At 43.4% G+C, this 17,491-nt stretch overlaps 3 protein-coding genes across 15 annotated transcripts; 1 reads left to right on the plus strand and 2 right to left on the minus strand.

Moving 5' to 3' along the window:
* Window positions 1-932: 932 nt before the first annotated feature.
* Window positions 933-6,687, minus strand: LOC148428542 (transmembrane protein 184C-like). Of its 2 annotated transcripts, XM_088428560.1 has the most exons (12): window positions 6,419-6,687; window positions 6,113-6,237; window positions 5,901-6,031; window positions 4,832-4,868; window positions 4,537-4,742; window positions 4,381-4,455; window positions 4,130-4,223; window positions 2,939-3,051; window positions 2,757-2,856; window positions 2,602-2,679; window positions 1,613-1,706; window positions 933-1,375 (listed from the first exon to the last, which is right to left on the minus strand). In XM_088428560.1, exons 2-12 carry the CDS (start codon window positions 6,227-6,229, stop codon window positions 1,119-1,121), a joined length of 1,302 nt encoding a protein of 433 aa, XP_088284686.1. In that variant the 5' UTR covers window positions 6,230-6,237; window positions 6,419-6,687; the 3' UTR covers window positions 933-1,118. The 2 variants fall into 2 exon arrangements, with proteins under 2 accessions (XP_088284686.1, XP_088284676.1); XM_088428550.1 differs by having other exon boundaries at window positions 6,113-6,687.
* On the plus strand, window positions 6,145-17,380 carry ttc29 (tetratricopeptide repeat domain 29). 12 transcript variants are annotated; one of them, XM_088429780.1, is made up of 16 exons: window positions 6,145-7,255; window positions 8,369-8,486; window positions 8,577-8,720; window positions 9,550-9,680; window positions 9,770-12,638; window positions 12,950-13,120; window positions 13,258-13,311; window positions 13,395-13,454; window positions 13,744-13,907; window positions 13,975-14,154; window positions 15,158-15,370; window positions 15,428-15,513; window positions 15,589-15,680; window positions 15,744-15,867; window positions 16,760-16,849; window positions 17,021-17,380. In XM_088429780.1, the coding sequence occupies exons 6-16, from the start codon at window positions 13,059-13,061 to the stop codon at window positions 17,174-17,176; spliced, it is 1,281 nt and encodes a 426-aa protein (XP_088285906.1). In that variant the 5' UTR covers window positions 6,145-7,255; window positions 8,369-8,486; window positions 8,577-8,720; window positions 9,550-9,680; window positions 9,770-12,638; window positions 12,950-13,058; the 3' UTR covers window positions 17,177-17,380. The 12 variants fall into 12 exon arrangements, with proteins under 12 accessions (XP_088285906.1, XP_088285671.1, XP_088285596.1 ...); XM_088429545.1 differs by having other exon boundaries at window positions 8,577-9,680; window positions 9,761-12,638; XM_088429470.1 differs by having other exon boundaries at window positions 8,577-9,680.
* On the minus strand, window positions 6,724-11,040 carry LOC148428544 (endothelin-1 receptor-like). The gene is made up of 6 exons (XM_088429993.1): window positions 10,711-11,040; window positions 9,747-9,874; window positions 9,486-9,684; window positions 8,544-8,696; window positions 8,313-8,446; window positions 6,724-7,385 (listed from the first exon to the last, which is right to left on the minus strand). Exons 1-6 carry the CDS (start codon window positions 11,038-11,040, stop codon window positions 7,142-7,144), a joined length of 1,188 nt encoding a protein of 395 aa, XP_088286119.1. The 3' UTR covers window positions 6,724-7,141.
* Window positions 17,381-17,491: the final 111 nt, after the last annotated feature.

The raw sequence follows: 17,491 nt of genomic DNA on the forward strand, positions 1-17,491 counted from the left end.
CCTGTCTCGCTCGCTCTCTCCCCACCTCTTTTGTCTCCCGCGCTCGACCCCTCCCCCTAATCTTGTCCCTTTTTTTTTTTTTTTTTTTGGACCACTTAGGCAATTAAAGCTAAAAAATGGTAAACGCCCGAGGATGCCGAATCCTTAAGAGTAGATGGATAGATTGACTTAACGGTTGGATAGATATACATCAGGGGTGTGCAAGCCGAGGCTCCGGAGCCTCACGTGGCTCTTTCATCCACGTGTTGTGGCTCCCAATGATTTTTTTTTTCATTTTAAATTAGATTTTAGATTGCACATCCGCCTCATAGTTCGGAGTCCTGATTTCCTGTGTGGAGTTTGCATGTTCTCCCCGGGCCTGTGTGGGTTCTGTCCACGCACTCTGGCTTCCTCCTACATTCTAAAAAAAAATGCATGGCAGGAGTATTGGACACATTAAATTGTCCTTGAGTGTGATCAAAAAGAATCTTTGATTATTAAATCTTGTTTACAAATACACCATGTGTGTGTAAAATATCCATTTTCTCATGAAATTCCCCTGACTACAGAGTTGGTGTTACACAGGGGCAAATTTATATTTATAAATGATTTTCTCCGAGTACCTTTTTATTTGTCAAGCACCTCCTTCGCCCCGGGATAGAATAAATCCTTGATGACTGCCTAAGTGCCTGTACATGTTCGTGCATGCGGGGCGAGTGTGTGAAATCTGCTAATATTGAAAATGATTTCTTTGCCTCTTTTTTTTTTTTAGTGGCAGGCCGTGATCTTAACTGCTGGGAGCCAAAGTTGTCCAAATCCAGTTGGGTTTGTTTGATTTTCACTTTTCACTATTGCGTTGGTGAGCGGTCGCCGTCGTCCTCCTTGGAGCGAAGTAACCAATGGGTATGCACACAGATTTGCATTCTTTCTCTGATTGGGTCTTGGCCAGGAAATGCAAGATAGAAGTTTTTTTTAATTCATTAGTTTTTTTGTAAATTCAACCTCTGCAATACTTTGTTTTACTCATAGTGCATGTGACAGATAACATTTAGACAAATATTAATGAGATCGTCTTCTGTAGGTGTAGGGCAGGCAGTTGTAAATGAGGAAAGAGGTTTGTTTGATTTTCAGTTTATTGTTCATTGCGTTGGTGAGCGGTCGTCGTCGTCCTCCTCCTCCTCCCAAGACGCCGAGGCGAATCCCGCCGGAGCCGAGACGGAGTGCGGGGCGGGGGTGTGTCCGAGGCCTTGGTAGCGACCGGTCGAGGAAGGGGAGGCGGGCACGGAGGCGGTGGCTGCGGCGGCATCCTGAGAGAGGAGCCCGGTGTGCTCGCTGTGCTCGGGGCGGGCGGCCGCGCCAAAGTACATCTTGTTGGGACGGCCCAGGAAGGTGCGGCCTATAGACAAAATGACATGGCTTTGGTTTTAGTTTCATACCCTTATGCTGTATTTTTGTCCAAACCTTTAATCTTTACATCAAAGGCATTTCAAATCAAAGGGAAATCACTGAAAGAAGACAACAGGGAGCTGAAATTTTACCCCGACGGTGACAACATATCAAAGTTAAACGTGAAACGACCGCCTACTTGTGCATCCGTTGACTAAAATACTGTCGCACTCGTACGCGTACTCACCAACGTGGCGGACCTGCTCGCTAACATCGGCCCTGATGTCCGAGAAGTCCCACATGGCCAGAAAACTGTCCAAGCACGTTCCTTCCTCTGCCTCCTGCTTCCAACAGTCAATACACACACACAAACACAGTGTGCTAGAGCTTAGTGTATGTGTGCTAGAGCTAACGCTATCGAGTATTTAATTAGTCTGTCTATAATTCCATCGATATTTTAAAGTCTATTACGAAGCATTTTTTTCCCAGTTACTGTTGTTTACTGTTGTTTATTTCAGTAGTTCTCAAATGATAGTGAGTCCATCCATCCATTATCTGAGATGTGTTTCCACTGCAAGGCTGTCTTTTTCAAGTAGATTTGCATTATTTCTCAAATTGGCTCTTGGCCAGGAAATACAGGATAGAGGTTTTTTTAATTCCCTAATTATTTTTTTTTAGGAAATTCAACCTCAGCAATACTTCGTTTTACTCGTAGTGTATGTGATAGATGAAATCGAGACAAATATTAATGAAACCGTCTTCTTTAAGTGTAGGGCAGGCAGTTATAAATGAGTACCCACATCCACCAGTGTCATGTAAAACATAATAATGCCATCCGGTGGACATGAGGGCTAATTGCATTCTCATCCCATCTGCATTCTCTGTGAGAACATGCAAGTTCCGCACAGGAAGGCCGGATTGAGGTGGAATTGAACTGAACTGTGAGGCAGACGTGCCATCCATTCAAAAATCCTTTTATAATCATATAACTATAGTTTCATGTTCCATTTGATTTGCTCTTAATTTGAAAAAAAGTTATTTCTGTCAAGTCACTCACTAAATTAAATTTGCCGATAATGCAGAAACCTTGTGAAGATTTCATGTACCCCTTGAAGTGCCTCCACGTTCTTCCAATTGAGAGCCACTACTCAAACCGATTACTCAATTATGAAAAATAGTTGTATTAAATCTCCTGCGTGTGTGTGTGTGTGTGTGTGTGTGTGTGTGTGCGCGCACCTGCACGTAGGGCTTGTAGGTGAAGGTGTAATGGTGCGCAATGGCAGCGAGGAACATTTCAATGCAGATGATGAAGTCCTGGATCGCAGGTAAGAAACGGCACAGCGTGTGAAAATCCCTTCCCAGTTTTTCCCAACACAAATGTTTGCGGTCACCTGCAGTCCAGTGGCTACGGCCTCCACGCTAGCCCAGTCCCACGTGCGTTTCTCCGAGATGACGCCCACCTTCACCAGGAAGGCGATCAGCACCGCCTGCCTGGACACACAGCGGCCGCGGTCACCGAGCCGAGTCGCGCGGCGAGACCGGGATCGGAAATTTGGATTGTTGACATCGGTACCAGAAGGAGACGAACACAACCAGCTTGACGCAGAGGAATTTTCCCACGGGCCGGATGGGTGTCAGTTCCTCCTTGAGCGCTCGGTAGAGCAACACCAGACAGTACATGGCAAACTACACACACACATATTTAATCCTCAAAACTGATGGTTCCGATATTTATTTTATTTATATTATGTTGTTATAGTGTTTTATTTGAGCAATTGTATAATATTTCACCTTCTGTGAAATATGTTTTCTGCCAAGTACCACCTAACCAGCACAAAACATTTTTTGGATGAAAAAAAAAACAAATTAAAATCCAGTCATTGTCTGATTGGTTAAACTTTGGAATTTCATAAGTCTCATGGTCAATCTTGGGCTATGAAATCACAAAAATACAACGAAATAGAAAGGAAATGTTACCATAATGAATCAAAAGTAAATGTTTTTTGGGATCATTGCGTCGCTCTGTCATCAAACAAGTAATTTAATTTGAATTAGGTGACATATGACAGGTTGGGTCAAACCATTCTGGTTTAGGGGAGATTCAAGTTGAATAGCCCACCAAATGTAAAATGCGTTTTACCAACTGACGTTTTAATACTCTAATTATGTGAGAAGTAAATTGGTTGTGCCATTTCAAACTTTGATACGATGTCGCTATGTGGGTGAAATTTCAGCTCCCTGGTGTCTTTGGACGCTTTCCCTATGATGTAAGTCGTCTTAGATGTAAGGATAAAAGAATAAGTCAAAATAGTGCGCAAGAGTTCACGGATTTTTCTATGGACGCTTCTTTTCAAATATAATTTAAAATCACATACCCCCATTTGAGAAGCTGTAATCCAACTGCTCTGAAATGGCGGTTACGTGAGATTTTAACAGGGCTCCTGCAAATTGAATTAAGTGCTTTCTAATGCCATGAGAGAAGCAGGTCATGTTTCTTTTCAAAGTAAGAGCAAATTAATTGGAACATGAAACATGTTGTTGTTGTTAAACTGGTATTTTGTCTCATTTCCAAAATGTTTTTCAGAGTAGAGAGTTGCTGAATAAAATAGCCATAGATAGCACTAAAAATGTAGTTCCAAAGTTGATCTAATCAGACACAGATAGCACAACCCTCTGTTGTCAGATGCTTTTTGCTGCTGGTATTTGGCTGGAAAAATATTTCACAGGGATCATTGAAAAAAAAAAAAGATGATAAATCATTTACCAGCTGTGAAATATTATTGACGATGACCAGGTAGGACCAAGCGTTCCGAAAGCTGAAGTTAGCTTCGTCGTAAACTCCAAGCAACTGACAGACCCTGCGGGACGCCAGGGAGATGCGTCAGGTGTGGAAAATTTGCAGTTTAAAAAAAAAAAAGTAATATAAAAATTCTTTCAGTGCCGTTGACGGATAAAGACGTCAAAGCTGGCAGAAAGTGGATGAGTTGAAAAGAATAAGATAGATAGGTAACTTACAGAGCTATCACCGTGGTTACGGGCCGGACCACAGTGTACTGGAGGACTCCCAGTTTGCACCTGAAGAGCAGCACTCTGACGGGACAGGAAGTCGTTATCGCTGTATAACTCCGCCCCCCCTCCCCGACAGACGCACAGCCCCTCCCCTCCTCTTACTCTCCCATGGGCCACGGCGGACAGCAGCAAAGCGGCGGCAGATGAGCCTGCTGCTGCTGCACCTCCAACATCAGCACCAGGCTGGGGTACTGGTTACTCAGGAAGTTGAGCAGGAACACCAGGAAGTTGTAGATGACGTACGCCTCGTAGCATTCCCGACACGTGTCCACGTAGATGGCCAAGTTGGGATACCGCAGAGCCAGCCACTGCGGCCGCAGGAAAAAGACGCATCGAGCTACAGTGCGGGGACACGTTGGCAACATGGAACGACGTGTGTGTGTGTGTTTTCACTCACACTGTCCAGGCTGTAGATGGGCACCATCCACAGTATCCTGAGGAGGTAAATTAGTTATCACACGTTGCCATGGTGCCCAGGCAATATTGATTTTCCAACCCATAAATGCTCATGCAATATATATATATATATATATATATATATATATATATATATATATATAATCAGTAGTATACCTTCACCGTCAGAGCCAGCAAAGCCTTCTCTGCTGGCCTAACATAACCAGTCATCATTATCATAATTATAATAAGTCAATTTGATTTTTTTAAATCTATTCTTACTTTTAAAAAAAAGTGCACTGTGAGTGAATGGGCACATAAAGTAAATAGACAGTTGCAATAGCCAATCAGATCACGAGGTGGTGACAGTCAGGCCAGCGAGAAGGCGTTAAGAAAGAAAGAGTTAATAATAGAAAGTTGGGCTTGGAGGGAAGGCTGTAGAATTCAAATCATAGCTCCGTCATTGACGTTTTGACTCAGACTCTTTGGTAATGGACTATGACTCGTCTCTGACTCGCAAATTAGTTGTATCCTTTTTAAGTGAGGTCAACTATTTTTATATTCCCCCAAATTAACCTCTTCCTTCAAAAGAAATCTGAAATCGTCAGCCTCATAAAAATGATAGAAAAACAACCATATGAAATCATTAATGAATAACAACAACAATCACCAAGTAAAAATATTATATGTTTTAGTTTTTATCCAAATACCCACAATTATTCAATAGAATAATTAGGCTCTGAATACAATAGTACTTGATAGATGCAGTTGTAATTCTGATAATCAAGCCAAACAATCCAAAATAATTACAACCTACACTAACTTTTTTTGTTCCCTCGACACTAAGAACAATCATGTTGACACCAACTTGTCTTTAGCATTTATTTAATCGTGATAATAAGCCCAGTTTTTTAGTCTTTTTTTGGGGTGGGGGTCGTTTGAATATGTTTATTTATCGTTTGTCGTAATGATGTGGTCACAACAAAAAAAGTCATCCGAAATGGCTAATATCTATTGCTTAGGTCGACTAGTTGGTTTATTGCTTGGGCGTTACGGTGACGCAATGGGACCTGATGATTGGTTTCTGCAGCTCCGGCTGTGTGTAGTGCACCAGATGCTGCAGGATGTCCCACAGCGAGATGGGGATGGTGAGGAAGACGAAGACGCCCGCGATGAACCACGCTTTGCTGTGAGTCCCCACCTGAACACACACGCACGCGCATACGCACAAGGATGACACGAGAAACTCTTAAGGGGGCTCCATCGAAGTTTCCCCTCGCACCTTGTCCTTGTGCAGCTCCCAGACGCACAACGGCACCACTGCCGCCAGCAAGACGGCGTACAGGAGCAGAACCAGCGGGCGGATCCATCGCCGCCACTCGGCGCACGAGCACGGCATCGCGGGACCTAAATCGTGTCCTGGATCAGGCTTTTCATGTCGGCCTCAATCAAAATTTAGCATTTGTAGTCCATTTTTCTCAGCTGAGCAGTTCTCCCAAACTAAAATTAGCAATTTGATTGGCCACAATTTAAGCCAAATGTCATTAATAGTACCGATCCTAACCATCGCAAGTAAAAGTGCACTTGCCGGAAATATGTCATACGCTCGAACGTGGCAGCTTGTGATGATGGAGGCGCTGAAGGGCCTGTTGTATGGTCGTGCAGGAGGGGGGGTCCGTTACCAAGCAACGCCTCTTTTGTTCCCCGCCCGGAACCGTCGCAACCTCCTTCCAGGTCCCGCCATGCGATCACGAGAGACGACCACCGAAATCAATTCAATCGCCATCGATTGGGCGTGCGGCCGGGCGCGCGGGCACGATGCGCGCGCCTGCGTCACGTATGCAACCCCGGTCACGTGAAGACGACAGCTTCCGACACTGGACTGTATTTTTTGTCGGTTTTTGTTTTTGGAAAAAAACAAACAGTCCGTTGTTGTTTTGATTTGAGAACACACATTTAAAACAAAGACGATAAAAAATAATGCAACAACAGACGCATTTAAAAACATAGCATCTCACTTATGTTCAGACTATTCTTATAGTGGCAATCGTTTTCATAATACGGCTGACGAGATTCATTTAAAATAATTGATGACAGTCGAACAAAAAACGGTTTAATCATTGTGCGATGTGATGCACATGTTAGCCACTAGGGAGCAGTAGTAATACAAAAAACACAAAACAACTGTCGTCTTGAGTAACGGTGTCGTAAACGCACTTTTCAAGGTGTGATATAGCGCGTGTGTACTATTTAAGCGTTGAGTATAAAATGCTAATTTATTGTAAAACGGTCTTTTCCCCTCCACTTGGTCTCAGCTTTCCGTGTGCTTGTAGTCGGAGATGGACTGGCGCCAGCAACACAAACAAGACTGCGAGGAAAGAAGACAGCACAAAAAGCAAGATGCTGACGACTGATATGATTTCAGGTTTGTTGTCAAAATCTTCACCTTGAAGCAGTTTTTAAACTTCCTAGAGACAAAGTAGAGGATGATGGGATTAATGCAGGAATTGATGGTGGCCATGTTGATGCTGATATAGTCCAACACTAACAGGAGGCTGGAAAAAAAACAATAAGAATTAACTGAAAGCAAGACCAAATTTGTGAAATGTAAACCAAACTTCAGTCGGTCACATTTCACAATACCAATATAATATACATCCAAACAAATACAAAGAATGACAAATAACCGAATTTGGATCCAAAAGGGACCAACTCAAGATTTTCTGTGAAACGTTTCACCCGAAGTTTTGGCTCAAACGAATGAAAACAAAAAGCAATGAACGTTTGGGTTGGTTGGTACAAAACAGCTCCATTTTGATTTTGTACAAAACAACCCAATTTGGAGTTTAACCAAGTTCATTCCCAAAAAGTTCATATCCCCAAAAGGTGAGTCAAAATGAATAACCCATCAAAAAATCCATGCCTGGTTGTTTTACGGGTTTTCATTTTGACCCAACTTTTTGAGAGACATGAATAATGACACAATACGTCAGTTCTTTTCTCTTAAATTTGGGTTATTTTTCTTTAACTCAACGCCCCCCCCCCCCCGCCCCCCCACGAAAAAATAAAAATAAATAAATAAAATGGGCTGATTTGTGTGCTGTTCCTTTTGACAACAGAAACTGTGCTTGTTTCATGGGTTATTCATTTCAATCCATTTTGGACCAAGTAAATGAATAACCCAATCAGTTGTGTTGGTCTGTTTTGAATGAATTTAGGTTATTTTTGACCCAACTGTTTTTAGAGTGTAGCTACATAAATAAGTGCAAAAGATTTGGTTGGTTTCTAGGCTATATCTTTTGCTTGTTTGTATGACTTTTGCTTGTGCGTTTTTCATTCGGCCCAACTCGTTGGGTTCAACAAATATCCCAAAACGTATTGTGAAGGGTATAGGCCAACAGTGAAGTTGGGTCTCAAAGACGCTCTCATGACTCCACACGGGTCCAAGCATAAATTGCGCACTGGAAGGTGTAGTCTCATACTTCAAGAGGTCACATCTGTGTACGTCGTGAGAATCGTAGGTGGTCTTCTTGAGCAGGCGGCTGAGATGCAACGGGAACCAGCACAGAGCGAAGATCAGGACCAGGCAGAAGACGGCTTTGGCCACGTCTCGACGCTTCGGCGAGGAAAGCGTCGTCATTAGCGTCGCTGTCAAGGTTATCCTTGCCGTCGTTACCGTCCGTCGTGGACTTTAGCGCCATATTGAGCCCAACCTGCTTCAGGTGCTCACTTAACGCCACCCGCAGACTTCCCTCGCGGCGTCGGAGCATTTCGCAGGTCATCAAGCTGTAGAAGATGGCAGAACACGCCAGGGGGACGCAAAAGTAGAAACCAAACAACCACCAGTCCTTGACGTCCCGATAGAACTGAAACACAAGCCGGACCCGCCTGTAAGTGACTTTTACTTAACCCTCAGGGTATGTTGTGGGTTGAATTGACCGATTTGAAAGTTAAAGTTGGGGGAATTACATGAAAAAGTTTCTGAAACCTTTGGATATTCACACATGACTCTGGGTCAAAATGACCCGAGAATTTTATACTTTTTTCTGAGCAGAAAAATGAATTATAAGACTAGCTAATTTACGGGATTACACACTGAAATGTTTCTAAAACCTTTGGATAATTACCCATGACTGCGGGTCAAAATGACCCCGGAATATTATTGCTGTTTTGAGCAGAAAAATTGATTACAAGACTTGTTAATTAGCGGGATTCCACACAAAAATGGTTCTGAAACTTTTGGATCACTACACATGACTCCGGGTCAAAATGACCCATGAATATTATTGCAGTTTCTGAGCAGAAAAATGCATCACAAGACTTGTTAGTTTGCGGGATTATGCGCAAAAATATTTCTGAATTTTTTGGATGATTACACAGGACTCTGGGTCAAAATGACCCCAGAATATGATTGCTTTTTCTGAGCAGAAAAATGAATCACAAGACTTGTTAGCAGGATTACACACAAAAAAGTTTCATAAACTTTTCAATAATTCAACATCACTTTGGGTCGAAATGACCCAAGATTATTATTGCTGTTCTTTGCAATGGAACACAACAGGAGATTTCATATATTCTCGAGAATTAATTGAATGATCAACATTTCCACATACAAAAAAAATTGGCATTGAGTGAGTATGAAGTGAATACCTTACCGTCATGAAGGGCGACGTGGGCTGGAGCATGCAGGTCGTCATGGTAACGTTGTTATACTGGAAGGCGACCATGCGGAAGCCTACGGCCTCCGGGGCGGCCAGCGCGGCCGACAGCAGCCAGATGGCCAGGATCTGCGCCGCCGTCGCCACGGGGACGCCCCTGCCCGTCACCCGGGACCAGGAGGCCGCCGCGCGGTACCTGCCGCCCACATTTGCCGGCTGGACTTCAAGTACAACCTGAAGTGAACTTTTGATGTTTACCTGTCCACGCTGAGCGCGCACAGGTTGAGGACGGTGATGCCGACTGAGGCTTTCTGCAGGAACGGCAACAGCTTGCACAGGAAAAGACCAAAGGGACTGTCTGCGAATGGCCAGCGCATGGCTAAAAGCTACACACACACAAAGACATTTGAGACATTTGATATGAAGGTCTTTCCGAACTTCTACGCAGCATACGGTGAAATCATGATGCCAGCCTTGCTTCCTTCCATCCCTTCCTTCCTACGTTCTTATCCTCTCTTTCTTCCACCGCAGCTTCTTTCCTTCATTCCTTTCATCCTTCCTCCTATCCTTACTTTTTGACACCAGCCCTACTTCTTCCATCATTCTCTCCCCCATCCTTCTTTTCTTCCCTCCTCTTTCCCACCTTCCTTGCTTATTCCCTTTCCCTTCATCCTTCCTTTCCTTTTTCACACAAGCCTTCCTTCCATCTTTCCTCTGTTTCTGCACCAACTGTCCTTCCTTCCCTTTCTTTCATCCTTCCTTTTTTTTCCACCTGCCTCCCACCTCCTTTCTTTCCTTTATCCTTCCTTTTTCCCCATTTTCCTTCACTCATTCTTCCCTCCTACCCTTCCTTCCTTCCACTTCCTTCATCTACTTTCTTTCCTACCTTCGTTACATGTCATCATCCCTCTTTGCTTCTATGCTACCATTTCCTTTTCGTTCACCTTTTCTCACTCTTGCTTTGTTTTTTTTTCCACGCCATTTTTTGCTTCCTTTCATCCTTCCTCCCTGCAATTGTTCATTTGTTTCTTCTACATCCTTCCAACTTGACTTCCTTCTCCTTCTTTTTTATTACTTTCTTTCATTCCCGACTTTCCTCCTTCCTCAATTTACTCTGTATCAAATTTGGTCATGTTTTTCTGTTGCGTGAACGGCAACGGGTGCATCCATAGGTCGTATCTACTGCCACCTAGCGGAAGAGCATCGTCAAGGCCAGCCATACCTTGTAGACGTTGATGGGCACGTCAACGATGATGTAGATGAGGTCGCCCAGGGCCAAGCTGGCGATGAGGGCGTTGGGGCCGTTCCTCATGCTTTTATTCTGGTAGATGATCCTCAACAGGGTGGCGTTGCCGACGACGCCCACGACAAAGATGAGGCACGCCGCCGCCGTGTTGACGCACTTGAAGACGCCCTTGATGGCCGTAGTCCTCAAGCAGCCGGGGACGGACGGGAGTGCGGTGCCGCCCGAGTCGGGAAGATGAGCTGAGACGTTTCCATGACAACAGGACCGGTCAGTTAGAAGCAATACAACCAGCAGCGTGAACAACATTGTTGCCGTGATGGGAACTCGAGAACCCGGTCTTTATCTGGAACCCCATCCCGTCACATCTCGTCACCCCCAATTGCCACCTCCCAGTGGAACATCTAGTAAACACCATTCACTTTTATCTCGGAGGATATGGAAAATTAATTTGATGGCCTCAAGTCAAGTTTATTGGTGTGTTTGAAGCCAAGTGTTGCCATGTGTCACATGTCTTTTATGTTGGCACCCTAATTGGTTGACTAGGAAGAACAGACGAGTCCCATTCAACCACTCACGAGTGAATGTGAGTGCGTTTGCAAGTGCGATTTTCCATCAATAATACTTTTAGTACACTCTAAAAACAGTTGGGTCAAAAACAACCCAATTGTTTGGTCAGTCAAAAAGGGACTGACCCCACTTGCGTTTAAGCAAAAAAGTCAGGTCAAATGAATTTGGGAGATTTTGTAAAAAGCAACCCAATTATTTAGGTTTTGTGGGTTATTCATTTCACACAAGCTTTTATGAGAAATGAATAACCTGGAATGTGAGGTAAAGACTTTACCCCACTTTCCATAAAACAGACCCAGGTTTGTTCTTGACACATAATAAAGTTATTTTTTAGCCAAATATTTTCCAAATGGATGCTATTTGAGGACTGAAAATGCCCATAGGTGGAGAAGTGATACCACTCCAAAACATTTTGGTAAAAAAAAACAAAAAAAACTGATAAGGGTCAAAAAAAGACCGATCAAACTTTTTTTTTTAATCAAATAAACTATTCTTGTTGTTTATGGGCTATTCATTTCACACAACGCTATGGGATAAATGATTAACCCAAAAATTAAGCTAAATGGACCCAAGTGAAAGTTGTTCCTTTTGACCTTAGGTTATTTTCGACCCAAATAGTTTTAGAGTACATCAGTTTAGTGTAAAACTCTAAAAAACCTTTGGGTCAATTTGACCCGGCTTCTTTGGTTATGCATTTAAGCCAAAGAGTCGAGTTAAATATATGACCCACAAAATAACCCAATTTTAGTGTTTTGTTTTGTTTCAAACAACCCAAATATATAGATTGTTTTCTGTTTGTTTTTCCCCCAAGGTAATTCACCCAAGGAGAAACGACCCAAGTGTATGTGAGTGAGAGTCGTGTGAGAGCGTGTCAGTGTGTGCGTGACTTTATATGAGTGTGTTATTTGTCCCTTGGCAGTCAATAATGTGGCAAAATACTTTGCCCTCTTCTTGTGATGACGTCAACATTAGGCAATAAAATACATCTAATTGCTACTACATGTGACATGCCATTCATATGTTTTGCATGGCCCCCTTCATTCGGTACGCAATCTCCAGAAAGTTCGACCAAATACGCCTTACTCATCCAATAATGTCCGCTTTTGATTGACACGGACGCGAGGTATCGCTTTCACCGTGTTTACGATCGGCCTTGGTTGCCATGGAGACGGTTGTCGCGTGGAGGCGTGCGTTGCCATGCGAGCAACCAGCTGACTGAAAACAGCTCCTTGGTGACGTCACAGCGACAAAAAATCAGTACTGGACGTCGTTGTCGCCACACTTGAGCGAGGGGGAGCAGCTCATTTATTTTGTTAACAGAGAGGAAGTCCAAAGTAGTAAGTCTGCTTTCAAATGAAAATAACTTTCAACGAGTCTACTTTTCGAATTGCAGCCACAGGGTTTATATATAAATGAACTAAATTCCACTGAGTCGCCGTAGTCAAACTACCGGCGGCCATTTTACGCTGATCTATCTTTTAGCATAATGAATTTAATACATAATTTCCCCGTTTTTCAACTGTTTGTCTTCTCTGCGTCGGTTTACCGATGTAGTAGCCTAAAAATTGTACTACATTTAAAAAATATATTTTATTTCTTTTGTAGTTAAACCTGTTTTTCTGTCTTCGTTTCCTACATTCTTCCAAAGTTTCCCTTCTGCAATCCTTCGCTTTGTCCTACCTTCTTTTTTGCGTGTTTTCCTTCCATTTCCCGATCAAAACTATTGGCCCCGCCTCTATGTTGAGTGACAGCCGGAAATGGAAACGCCAGGCACCTCTCTACCGGAAGTGTCCTCCAGGATCAGGAGGCAGAGAAGCAGGTAAGTTACAGCTGCAAATTTGGGCTGAAATTTACAACGTAATGAATTTTTTTTTTTTTTTTTTTTCTAAGACTCTAAGATACTCATAGACCACAGGCCAAAATGAGTTAATGGAAGATTCTGGCTGTTTTTTGTAGGAAGACTGCCCCAACAGAAAAAGCCCCGATTCTCTCCAAGGAAGAGATTGCAAAGTGAGTTTGATCGCTACGGTTGCCATTTTGTTTTTTGCTGTAAACCACGTGGATGACTTAAATCATGAAATGAATTCACACAGATTCATCAACAGTCGGAAGCAGAACATCTGCGTGGGCCTGCTTCAACATGGCTTCCACAGGTAGGTGACGTGTAATTTAAATTTATCAACAAAATGCTTATTTTGTTCAAAATAAAAAAATTTCCATACTTGCGCCGGCTTTATATAACTTTACAGTTCACACTCTTTTGGGTTGAACAACTAAATTTAACATTGCGCCAGAGCTACTTAAAGGTATAGCGCTGACCACCATTTTGTTCAGAGGGCTTTAATCCCGTAAGGCCGGTTCAGAGCGCCTCGTCGTTGGCTGCAGGTACATGCGATTAAAAGCAAGTGCCTTGCCGTTGAAACCAAGACGGTGACGTTCCAGGTCCTTCTCGGAGCTCTTCCTTCTGCTGCGCTTGGATCAGGAACGGCGGGAGGGGGCGGAGATCAACTCCGCCCTCAGTCTTCAGAAGCCGCTGGAGGAGCAGCACGCCAAGATCGAGAGCATCGGTCTGCACCTGAGCCGCGCCGAGCAGGCCCAACGGGACGGTACCGGAGCATGACCCGCCGAGCCCTGACCGGAAAGGCCGCCGCCAAAAATGACGGGCGCCGACAGGTCGCTGGCCGGCGGCGTACGAGCAGCGTCTGCATTTGGGCGCCTACTTCACGGCCGAGGTGGAGGACCTGTGGCTCAGCCTGCACTTCTACCACACCTGCACCGACGCGCAGGAGGACGGCTGCAGGAGGCACGCAACCGAAGGACGCGCTTGTCTGGCCGATCTGTACCTGCAGCAAGGTACGCGCCTTCCTTTTTTGCCTCGACTCATTTTTGTTCCTCCTTCCAGGTCGCCCCTCAGCCTTTCTTCCTTGGCTTGAACCTTCTTTTCTGCATTCCTTGCTGACCTTTCTTCCTTACACATTCGGCCTGTTCTTTCTCTTTTTTTTCAGAACATACTTCCTTCCTTCATATTTTCCTCCTTCTTAAGCTTTGCTTCCTTACTTGTTTCTTTTCCTTTCTTCCTGACCTGACCTCCATCCTCTCTGTATTCTTCAACCTTCCTTCTTGACCTCCATCAATTCTCCTTTCTCTTAAACCTTTTTCTGCATTCCTTTCACCTCAGACCTACTCTTTTTTCTTTCTTTCCTCACATCGCTCCTTCCTTCATATTTTCCTGTCTTCCTTTTCCCCCTTTTCTGTTTAAACCTTCCTTCCTTCCCTCCTTCCCTCCCTCCCATCTGCCCTTCTTCAACCTTTCCTCCTTGGCTTGAACCTTTCTGCCTTATTTCTGACTCAGACCTACTCTTTCCTCTATCCTTCCTAACTTCCTTCATATTCCTTCCTACCTTTCCTTCTCTTGCTTAAAAATACTTTGGATCCTTTATTCCTCCTTGACTTTCTTCCTTCTCGAACAAATTCCTTTCTGCCTTTCTTCACCCTTTCCTCCATAGCTTAAACCTTCTTTTTTGCCTTCCTTCCACCTCAGGCCCGCTCCTTTATTTTCAATTCCTTTTTCCCTCACTTACCTTTCTTCTTTTTCACGACTTCCTCTCTTGCCTCCCTTTAAGCTTTGATTCTTAGCTTGAACCTTTTCTGCCATCCTTCCCGACCTCTTTTCTTCCTTAGGCCTTCTTTCCTTTTCCCTCCCCGATTTAGTTCCTTCATATTTTCCTTTCTGTCTTTCCTTCCCATGCTTCAACTTTCTTTGGTTCATTTCTTTGTGTTCCTTCCCGACTTCATTCCTCTCTGCCTTCTTCAACCGTTCCCCCATTGCGTAAACATTTTCTGCCTTTTCATGCAGGTCAGCTGGATAAAGCGAGGCAGCATGCCGAGCTGTGCGTGCAGATGGCCGACGAAGGCGGTTGGGTGGACTCGACCGGTCGCCCCCTTCCGCGCCGATCCCGCGAGAGCCTGTGGGCCATCTACAGCCGGCAGGCGGACACTCGCATCAAGGCCGGCAAACTCAAAGAGGCTCTGGAGCTCCTCCACCGCGGCTACGCCACCGCCACCGATTGTGAGTAGACCGCCGCCTCGCGCGCTCGCCCGAGGAACAAAATGTGTCGTGTTGCAGCTGAAAACAAACACGTCGAAGGCGAAGCGGCCTATCAGCTTGGACTCGCCTACTACAAATTTGGCGACTACGACACGTCCGAACAGGTGTGCGTGATTGCTTGCAAGGGTGTTTCTCAAATGAGCGCGACAGTGAGTAAATGTTTTGTTTTGTTTTCTCAGTACCTCAACACGTCCATGCACATCTGGAACACGACCGAGGATTACGACGGCCTGGGAAAAGCCTACAAGGCAGTGGCCAAGTTATACGAAAGGTACTTTTACAACAATCTCATCCGCCGCGCTTTTATGATGACAGCTCGTGCTTTTGGTTTCAGCAAGGGAAACATCAACAACACCATCCAGCTTTTGGAGACGTTAGTCGATATATCCCGAAGCAAAAGCCTACATCATCACCTTGTTGATGCTTGCTTATGTCTGGGCAACGTCTACACCAACAAGGTACCGCGCAAACACACATTGAGAGCATCAATTTATAAAAAAAAAAAGTTCAAAATTAAAAAGTTTAAAAAGGAGTCAAATTTATGAAATGAGACGTTTTGCCTGATAACAAGTCAAGCCGCTGCATCAAAAATTGAGCAAAAAAACCCAACATATTTTTCGTCTTAGATAAGCCGCACCAGACTACAAGCAACATGTTGTAATATCATATATTTACGTAGAAAGATGGCGTATAAAAGTTGTATTTATTTATTTATTTATTTTAACTGCCCAGCTTACAGCAAGATCCTATCTTCAAGACTGAACATGCTTCATGATTAGCACCAACATATTTGCAGAAAATGGATTGTATATTAACAGTTCAAACGCAAAATCAATACTTTGATAGCATCTTCTTCTTTCTCCCTTTGTTTGTTTATTTTATTGAACATACGTATAAACACATTGCACATGAACAATGCGCATATACAACCATATAAATGTGCTGTACACATATGTACATATATCTGTCAAATTTACACGTGACATAAACTTTTATTCGGCATCTTATTCAACATGTTTACGTTTTATATTCAATACTTTATTTTAAGACTCTTTGAACAGTCATGATTCAAATTTTTAAAAGTTACATAAATTGATACCTTGAACATGTGCTCAACAGTTGATTGCCCCCTGGTGGCGACTAAAATAATTACAAATAAGCAGCACTAGACTATATGCCGCAGGCTTCAAATCATGGGGAAAAAAGTTGTGAATTGTCGTCTGAAATTTTTGCAATAAAGCAATTAAATGTCTAACACGGTTACTTATTCTTTCTACTTTAATCAAGTAATATTCTTAACATTCTTCACACATAGAGAATCATCTTGCAGTTCTTTATCTCTCCCTGCAGAAGCAGTACGATCGAGCTCGCGAAAGTTTGCTTCAAGGTTACAACGTAGCCTGTGACATCGGGGATGTGACTTTGGTTCAGAAAGCCCAGGTAGGTTACCATCGCCTTCTAGAAATACATTTTGGAATCTGTTTTTTTTTTACTTTAGTTGAATCCTTACTTGTACTTTTACCAGAGTGTTTGTTTTTTGTTTTTTGTTTTTAAACTAGTAACTGTGATTCCACCAGTGTTCAGACTTCTTCTGCCATTCGTGTCTGTCAGGTGTCACTGGCTAGTGCTCACACTCGCTGCATCGTCGATAAGTACAGCGCAGACGTGGAGTCCACCTCCCCGGCTGCCCTGTCACGTCTTCTAGCCTGGAAAGTGTCAAGAGGACTTCATGAGGCCAGCGACCATGCTGGCGTGTGCGACTACTAGACGCATATCATGGACTGTGTGGTACATGTTTTGCACAAGAGTTACTGGTCAATTTTTAATATGCGTAGTAAACCAAGGATAACTGGATTGCGATTTAAGAATGTCACCATATATGTCCCTAACACTGCTTTCCTTTTAGCCATTTCAATATTTTTTTTACTCAATGATACATATGCTTGTTTTTAAAATATGTAATTAATGATCTCTTGTGCTTTTTCATTGAGCAACTTCCAGTTTGTCTTACCTAACATAAAGTAATATAAATCAAAAGTATTATAATTACTAATTATTATTATTATTATTATTGTTATTATT

Source organism: Hippichthys cyanospilos, chromosome 1 (assembly GCF_059441005.1).
Source record: "Hippichthys cyanospilos isolate Australia breed blue-spotted pipefish chromosome 1, RoL_Hcya_1.0, whole genome shotgun sequence".
In the NCBI taxonomy this organism is placed as follows: Eukaryota; Metazoa; Chordata; class Actinopteri; order Syngnathiformes; family Syngnathidae; genus Hippichthys; species Hippichthys cyanospilos.